Consider the following 8,622-nt stretch of genomic DNA (forward strand, 5'->3'; position numbering starts at 1 on the left):
TAAATAACATTAAATGTTCAAATGAACTGAATCAACAGTCGAGCTCTGCTATGCGCACACCTTTCAAATCGCTCTTCAGCATCGTTTTAACTAATGCGTTTATTTAACAGTTATCCTCAATAAAGGGCAGTCATCAAACAAGAAAAATTCACTAATGAGAATTTCAATAAACAAGGGCCCCCTTAATCATTTCAGATTGGTCCGTGACTCTTGTGGGGTCTCCCAAATGCTCCTTGAAAGAGGAAAACCCATTCAGATATTAAACAGGCTGCAGAGGTTTGCAGAAACTATTTTATAAGTTACCTGATTATTATTTAACCCCCCCCCCCGCTTTCTCCCCAACTGTATCCGGAAAATTACCCCACTCTTCCGAGCCGTCCCGGTCGCTACTCCACCCCCTCTGCCGTTCCGGGGAGGGCTGCAGACTACCATATACTACCTCCTCCGATACATGTGGAGTCGCCAGCCGCTTCTTTTCACCTGACAGTGAGGAGTTTCGCCAGGGGGGACGTCACGCGTGGGAGGATCACACTACCCCCCCCCATTTCCCCCTCCCCCTGAACAGGCGCCTCGACCGTTCCAGAGGCGCTAGTGCAGCGACCATTTTAATCCAAAATATAATTTTGAAATTATTCAACACCTGGGGAGATTGAATTCCATGAACCGGCCTGATTCCTAAACTACAAGTGTAACAAGTTTTTTTTCAACTGCTAATTAGTTTCTCCAATCTATTTACCTTCCAATTTATCAGTGAGACTTGATTGAGGAAGAGATTCAAACAACCGGGAAAAATCAAATGACATTTATTATTGATGCAGTTTCTTTTTTGATAAGCAAATTATCTGTTTTCCTTTCAGTCTAAAGAAACTTTACAATATAAAGAAACATACAAAGGACATCTTCTTTTTTTTTTACCTACACAAGACACCTAAGTCCCTAAGACAAGATTCTGAACTATCCTACCATGAAATACAAAGCAAACCCAAGAGACAGACTGCTTCATATTGAATACTGCCGTGTCGTCAAAAAGGACCATGAAAGGTACAGGAGTCATTTATGTCCCCCTCCCTTGGATCCCCTGTCCCCAACCCCGCCCACCCAGCAAGTCTTCCTAATGGTACAGTTTTATACATCACAATAGAAGTACAGAGATGGCCAACAATCGATATACACAGAGGACTGAGAGAGGATCAGTGAGAGAGCATCAATCTATACAACGCTATTACAGGAGTGAATAGCAAAGGACACAGTTTTCCCCCATAAGTATTACTTTTTGATCTATTCTTAATTTAAAATGAGGTTCTCTAAGTATTTTTTCCTTTTTTAAAACTTTTTTTTCTTAAATCGATAAAAATCCTTCATATTAAAAACTGTAATATGTGGTCACATGTTTTTTTGTAGTTTGTATGCATGAGACGATGGCTTTTAAAATAATCAAGTGATTATTCAAAAACCAATAATAGATTTTTTTCCCCAACAGGCGATGTCAAGAGGAAAGGATGGAAGTGAGGATGTCGGCCGCATCAAGGGAAGTCTTCCGGACATCCTTTTATAATCTCTCCGTCCTTGCGAGATATCCAGATGCAGTTTGAGTTCATTTCAACCGTTGGTTTTCCCCACAGTATTCCAAGTAGCTACGGTTCCCACTGACTGTGTTACCGTATTCCACATACATCTTAAATGTAAATTTAGCCTTTGCCGAAAATGAACCGAATCTTAAGCGTATCGTCTCTCCATTATGAAAAACATGGACAGTTTATTTATAATTTACTTTAAGCTGTATTCATTGGTAGTGACTGACATATCAAAACATGTCAATGATATCAAAATGCATTATACAGTATTTACAAAAAGAAAAAGAAAAATTGAAGTAAAGGGGGAAGGGTCTGCAGGGTGTAGAAAGAGGAAGGAGGGCATTAACGGGGTGTGTGTGTCGGTTCGCTGAAGGGAATACCCGAGAATGTGTCTCCCAGTTTTCCCAGAGCACTGCCAGCCAGGCCCCGGGGATGTCCGTGTTGGGGCTCCGCAACACGATCTAGTTCACAATGATATCAGCATACTGACGAGTTACATCACCGACCAGCCGAGGCTGCGATGCCTCTTTTGTTACTGACGGGTTAAACACAGCTGTAAAGTAAGTGCTGTAGACTGATATTATGATAGATACAGTAATCTATACCTTTGATACAGTGACAGAAGGTCCATGAGGCCAAGGGAACATAACAGACCAAAAAAAAATAATAATAATAATAATAATAATAATTAAATAACATAAAATGCAACTAATGTTTTTCTTTATGTGCAGAATCCATGGGCTCTTGATTTTTCTTTCTCAACATTTTTTCTTGAATACACTTCATAGATATTCAAAAATCAATCAACCAAAAAAAAAAAAAGCAATAATAAATGCGAAAAGGTTTGACTCACAATTCAGTCCAACCGAACAGAAAGGATTTCCATTACAAGGGTAGCCTATAATTGTTCCTCTTCTTTAGACTGTTGAGGATACATCATCCATCAACCCCTCCACACATCACCACGTCTTGCTAAATCCACCCAACACCCAGGATGCAAATATTCCATATACACTGCCGTGGATTCCCGAGGCGAACTGGTCAACGGAAGCTTTAAGGAAATTTAGCCTGTGTCATCCGAGCAAAGACGGTGAATTATAAAGACCTGCAAGCTCGACCCAAACTGAAATCAAGGGGGTGGGCTTTGTGAGTTTACCAGACGTCCCAGAATGTCTCCCAGTTCGCAGCAAGGCCGACACTTGGCAGGGGTGTAGGATGACTCCATTGAGAAAACATTACAAGTTGAGTCCTTGGTGAGATTGAAATCAAACTACGTGATAAAGAGGAAAGAGCCACTTTTCAGGATTCACAGACAAGATGTAAATGGCAAATAATAAAACAACCACAATACAAGCTAAATATGTTGTATTTACAGGCAAGACCAGATCCATGAAGGAGAAAGATAATCTGTCTCTCTCTCTCCATTTCTCTCCATTAACAAATGAGAAATGGTGAGACAGATGGGCAGCCGTGATTGAATCAAAACAATAGTTTGAAGCCACCTGTCCTGAAAGTCATATTAGCAACCCCATTAGAACAGTCCATCCCCACCCAGCAAAACCATTACAGAATGTGAGGAGGGGTGCTCATTAAGACAGATAGCAAGATTGATTACTAAGGTGTATCAACAGACATGTTACGCCACAAAATCCCCCAACCAAAACAACAGGGCTGTAGGAGAGCCCCCGTTTCCGCTGTATGGATAATTATTGCCAGGATGGTACCTTAGTCCATACTATATTTCGTTAGGCGAGGACGGTCAATTATTCCTATAATAATCCTAAATCTGAAAGTTTATGCATTTGGTGCCGCAAACTTTAAGATAGTGAAGACACAAGCTACAAGTTCCAAAGAGAACCCAAGGAGAGGTATGTGAAGAGACTGTGACACGACAAAACGAACAAAAACAACAAATACCTAAAATCATGTAAACAGAAGTATCATTGTGCATTTTTTTCGAGTGTGTGCTTATTCTGTCATTGTTGATGCTGCTGCTGAGATAAAATGTGCCCTTTACAGGAAATCATAACTACATAATTAGAACAGTAATATCAATTATTAAAAATCATAACAATAACATCATCATCAACAAAATACAAACATTTAAAAAAAAAAAAACGTTCTTGCCCTAAAATAATATTATCAGTTCTTTTTTTTTGTCACTTTTTCCCTCCATGCAGGAGCAGTTATTGGATGAGGATTGTTCAGATTCTAACCCCCATCAGTCAACTACTGCATGCCCTCATAATTTAAATTATGATCAGCGTTAACATGTTGGAGCGGTGGAGTTGGTGATGGAGTGGAGCTGGCTGCAGAGCGGCACCTTGATCAGGTATGAAATCCAACTGCACGGACAGGCTGGTGGGGTTGGGAGAGACGGGTCGGGAGCAGGCTCGGCCAGGCCTCTCAGTGTCCTGGGCCTGTGACGAAGCCCTTCAGGCGAGGAGGAATTTGTGGAGAGACCCTTCTGGCCCCCCGCCCCCGCTGCTCGGCGACCAACTGTTTCACGCTCTCACTCCCATTTTGCAGGCGTTGGGATGGGGGGCCTTGATGGGAGTCCTGCTTTCCAGGGGCATCCCCAGGGGCTGTGTGGCGCGGCACACCATCCGGGAGGGGAGGAGGAGGATGGAGATGGGGATAGAGGAGGGTAATGCAAGACGCATTGGGGCAGATTGGGGGAACGGAGAGTGGGGTAGGGTAAGGGGAGATGAAGGAGAAATAAAATAAAATATAAAATAAAATAAAAAAAAAATCACACACTCATCGTCATGTTGGGTGAATACTGTAAAGAGAGAAAAAGAGGGAGGGGGGGAAAGATAAGCCAATACTATATTAAATTTGTTACACTACACAATTCCAGTTGAAAGCAAAACGAGCTAACCACACTAAAAAGTGCACCAAACCATCGTGCAAGGATGTGTCGGTTAACCAGTTATGTACCAGTCACGCATGCCCGATAAAAATGCTTTCATCACTCACTAAAATGATGCATCTTTTCTATTTGTTTCTCTGTGTAAGTACACTAGCAGCAGCAAGCAATGCAGAGTTCAGCCAAAGGGGAAAAAGTTAAGGAGTTTTACATTGCAGTGAAGGTGTGAATATGCATACATATGGACATACAGAAAAAGTTGTCAGTCTGAAATTAATTTAGAGAAGCGCACTTTTATGACATTCTCTCCGTGTGTCAGAGAAAGCATACTCTGTGGTTCTCTTCCATGCTCGTGTTTGCATGCTGTGTGTGTGTGTGTGTGTGGGAGAGCGGGGAGGGGGGGTCATCCCATAAGGTACTTACACTTTCACTTTGGAATGGGTTTAAAAAGTTGCCCGCCATCTCGCCGTCGTCCCGCGGAGTCCCTGGGGGATTGTTCATGCCCGCCATGTTGTTGGGAGAATTCTGAAGCGCAAGAGAAACAGGACTCATAAGTATGCGAGCATGATTCTGCGCCGCTTTTCACAAGCTGAAAACGGGACTCCAAATAATGACTTTTGCCTTCTCGCGTAGCGACGTGTGCAGGAGGATTAAGTGTCTTTTTGCGTGTCACTTCAGGGGGCATTGCGTTTTGTTCGTAACTGCAATATCAAATACATTCTTTGTATCAATTGTTTGACTGATAAAGACGAAAACGACAAAATATGACCTAATTTTAATCAGGCAGTACATGTATGCATTATGAATGGGTAACGTTCAAAAAGCGCGGTATCAAAAAACATGTCTCCATGTCTCACCTTTGGCAACCCATCCATGTCACCGGAGCCTGTGTGAATAGACACATAGCACAGAAAGCGGTGTGAATTATAATGAAGTAGCCATTAACAGCTCCTCAGAGTCTGTCTGTTCTTTCGCGTCAGGTTATCCCTCAGGCAGGATGGGCTTTAATTAAGCCATTTGTTTCAGATACAGATGAGCCCCAACTCCATTGGCATCATTGATCACGTCTCACCTGTCTACAGAATCAATGGGCCTGCTCACTGCCCACCTAATCTGTTTTAACTTCAATCAATACTACTGGGAGAAATGAGATTGTTCTTGCCTTTGTCACCCACAAGGGGGCAGCGTCAAACCACTAAAGGCCCTTTCTCGGACGGTAACAGGTTATGCAGAATAAATGTAGAATTTTTATACCAGCATCATGTGCCACCGGTTATGCTTTCATATGTGCAACACTAGTATATCACTAACTGCTCTCAGGTTTGGATGAGTGTTTCTGATAACTCACCTAGCGATCCATTCATATGGTGCTGCTCCATAGCGCCCATCCCACCCATTGGTCCGTCAGGACCCGGTCCCATTGGGAACTTAAGAGAAACAAACAAAATAAAATACAAAGGTAATTTCTATATCTATATTCATAGATTACTGCTTAAACCCCTTAGCTAGGATTCAATGTGTAGTTAAAAACGGAAAGAATAAACTTTATTTACATTAGGTCTGTTTCCACCGGGGCCGATGGGGTTCATCATTGTGTAGATGTTTTCACTTGAATTTGTTGAGTCTGTAACAAGAGACATTGGATTTTAAAGAGGATCGTTTAAACACCGAGTGCAGGTTTTGAGGTAGCTGGTTCTTGTGGTGGTACACAACAGCCCGTCATCCGTGTCATTTCCCATATAGGTTTTTTTTTCTCTTATGTACCCGTTGTGTCTGAAAAGAAGTACCAACAGAAAAGTAAAGGGTGGTGGCGGTGGGAGGTGGAGAGTACATGCATGGGTAATAAGAAACTGAAATGCAACGAAGGAACAGAAATGGAATTGCCCGTCAGTGTATTTGAAATTGTTTTAGGGTATAATTGCCACACATAAATGCCAGTCTGCTAGCAACCAGAGATACTGTTGTGTTGCTGTCCTGATCTCCCCAAGCGACGGCAGATGCCACATGTACAATTCTGGTCAGCATTATTGGCACCCCTGACTTTTAAGTACATCATGTATGATATGTCCTAAAAAAAGTGTGTAGTGAAACAGCTTTTGTCTATATGCACTCACATGTTTGATACAGCACCACACATTATAAAACAATGACAACTTTTAAAAGAAGGAAAAAGAAAGCCACTTTATTTTGTCATTGTATTCTTACGACGAATTTGTTCTCTGCATTTAACCCATCCTATTGTATGGCAGCAGTGGGCAGCTGCAGTGCCTGGGGACCAACTCCAGTTCTTCTTTCCATTGCCTTGGTCAGGGACACAGACAGGAGTCTCATCTCATCTCATCATCAGCCGCTTCTCCGGGGTCGGGTCGCTGTGGCAGCAAGCTAAGTAGGGCACTCCAGATGTCCTTCTCCCCAGCAACACCCGCCAGCTCCTCCTGGGGGATCCCAAGGTGTTCCCAGGCCAGATTGGACATGTAATTCCTCCAGTGAGTTCTGGGTCTACCCCGGGGTCTCCTCACAGTTGGATGTGCCCACAAAACCTCCAAAGGAAGGCGTCCAGGAGGCATCCTTATTCAGATGCCCGAACTATCTTAACTGGCTCCTTTTGATGCGAAGCAGCAGCGGCTCTACTCCAAGCTCCCTCCGGATGTCCGAGCTCCTCAACCTAACTCTAAGGCTGAGCTCAGACACCCTACGGAGGAAACTCAGACAGGCGTATTAACCCTAACATGCATGTCTTTGATGGTGGGCGGAAACCGGAGCACCTGGAGGAAACCCATGCAGACATGGGGAGAACATGCAAACTCCACACAGAAAGGACCTGGGGTGGCATGGGGTTCAAAACCAGGACCTCCTTGGTGTGAGGCAACAGTGCTAACCACTGGGCCATCGTGCCAGTGGTTAGCACTGGGAGGAAAAAAGTATATAAAAAGGAAACATTGCTATGATAAAATTATTGGCACCCTTTGAGGAATTCAAATCAGTTAAAAAAAAGAACTAGATTAGACTCACCTGTGGTACATGGTCAATGCTCACATGACTTGAATTAACCAATGAATGATGGTTTTAATGCTTAAAGAAATCACTTTTATTCCATTTCTTTTTCACAATGGTGAAGTCGAGAGCTGTCTGAGAGCATCAGAAATGCTGTTATCACTAAACACAAACATTCTAAAGGGCACAAGGCCATCGCCAAAGTCCTCGGCATCCCTGTTTCAACAGTTTGCAATGTTATTAAGAAGTTTACTATTCATGGACGTGTCAAGAACCTCTGGGGACATAGTGGAAAGAGGAAAATCAATGACCTCAAGTCTTTGAAGGCTGGTGCAAATTGTGGAAAACACACCATGTAAAACATCCAAAGACCTTAAGGCTGACCTGCAGCAATCTGGACTGATGGTTTCAAATTGTACCATATGCCACACACTACACCAAGAAGGGTGTAATGGGCAAGGACCAAGGAGGACCCCGCTGCTGAAGGAAAGACATAAAAAGGCAAGACTGATCTTCGCCAATACCTACCTAAACAAACCACAATCCTTCTGGGAAAATGTTCTATCGACAGATGAAACCAAAGTAGAGCTCTTTGGCAATGCAGACCAGCGATATGTTTATAGGCGACGACATGAAGCTTATAAGGAAAAGGACACCCTACCTACGGTTAAACATGGTGGAGGATCCATAATGTTGTGGGGCTGCTGTGTTGCCTCTGGTACTGGAGGCCTTGAATGTATTAAAGGAATCATGAAATCAGATGGTTACTAAGGCATTTTAGAGCTACTACTACTACTTTTGGCTGCTCCCGTTAGGGGTCGCCACAACAGATAATCCATTTCCATCTCTTCCTGTCCTCTGCATCTTCCTCTGTCACACTAGCCACCTGCATGTCCTCTCTCACCACATCCATAAACCTCCTCTTTGGCCTTCCTCTTTTCCTCTTCCCTGGCAGCTCCATATTCAGCATCCTTCTCCCAATATATCCAGCATCTCTCCTCCACACATGTCCAAGCCATCTCAATCTTGCCTCTCTTGCTTTGTCTCCAAACCGTCCAACCTGAGCTGTCCCTCTAATATACTCGTTCCTAATCCGGTCCTTCTTCGTCATTCCCAATGAAAATCTTAGCATCTTCAACTCAATTTTAGAGCGAAATGTGCTACCCAATGTACAGAAACTAGGTT

General features: G+C 43.2%; 1 protein-coding gene across 1 annotated transcript in view; it reads right to left on the reverse strand.

Moving 5' to 3' along the window:
* Window positions 1-791: 791 nt before the first annotated feature.
* Window positions 792-8,622, reverse strand: part of ssbp4 (single stranded DNA binding protein 4) — a 95,145-nt gene continuing 87,314 nt past the window's right edge. The window contains exons 6-11 of the mRNA XM_056276881.1: window positions 8,103-8,166; window positions 5,997-6,067; window positions 5,792-5,870; window positions 5,301-5,329; window positions 4,867-4,968; window positions 792-4,159 (exon numbers count right to left, since the gene is read on the reverse strand). Coding sequence (XP_056132856.1) covers window positions 4,079-4,159; window positions 4,867-4,968; window positions 5,301-5,329; window positions 5,792-5,870; window positions 5,997-6,067; window positions 8,103-8,166 — 426 coding nt within the window. The 3' untranslated portion in view covers window positions 792-4,078. The remainder of the gene's footprint in view (window positions 4,160-4,866; window positions 4,969-5,300; window positions 5,330-5,791; window positions 5,871-5,996; window positions 6,068-8,102; window positions 8,167-8,622) is intronic.

This window comes from Lampris incognitus, chromosome 3, assembly GCF_029633865.1.
Source record: "Lampris incognitus isolate fLamInc1 chromosome 3, fLamInc1.hap2, whole genome shotgun sequence".
Taxonomy (NCBI): domain Eukaryota; kingdom Metazoa; phylum Chordata; class Actinopteri; order Lampriformes; family Lampridae; genus Lampris; species Lampris incognitus.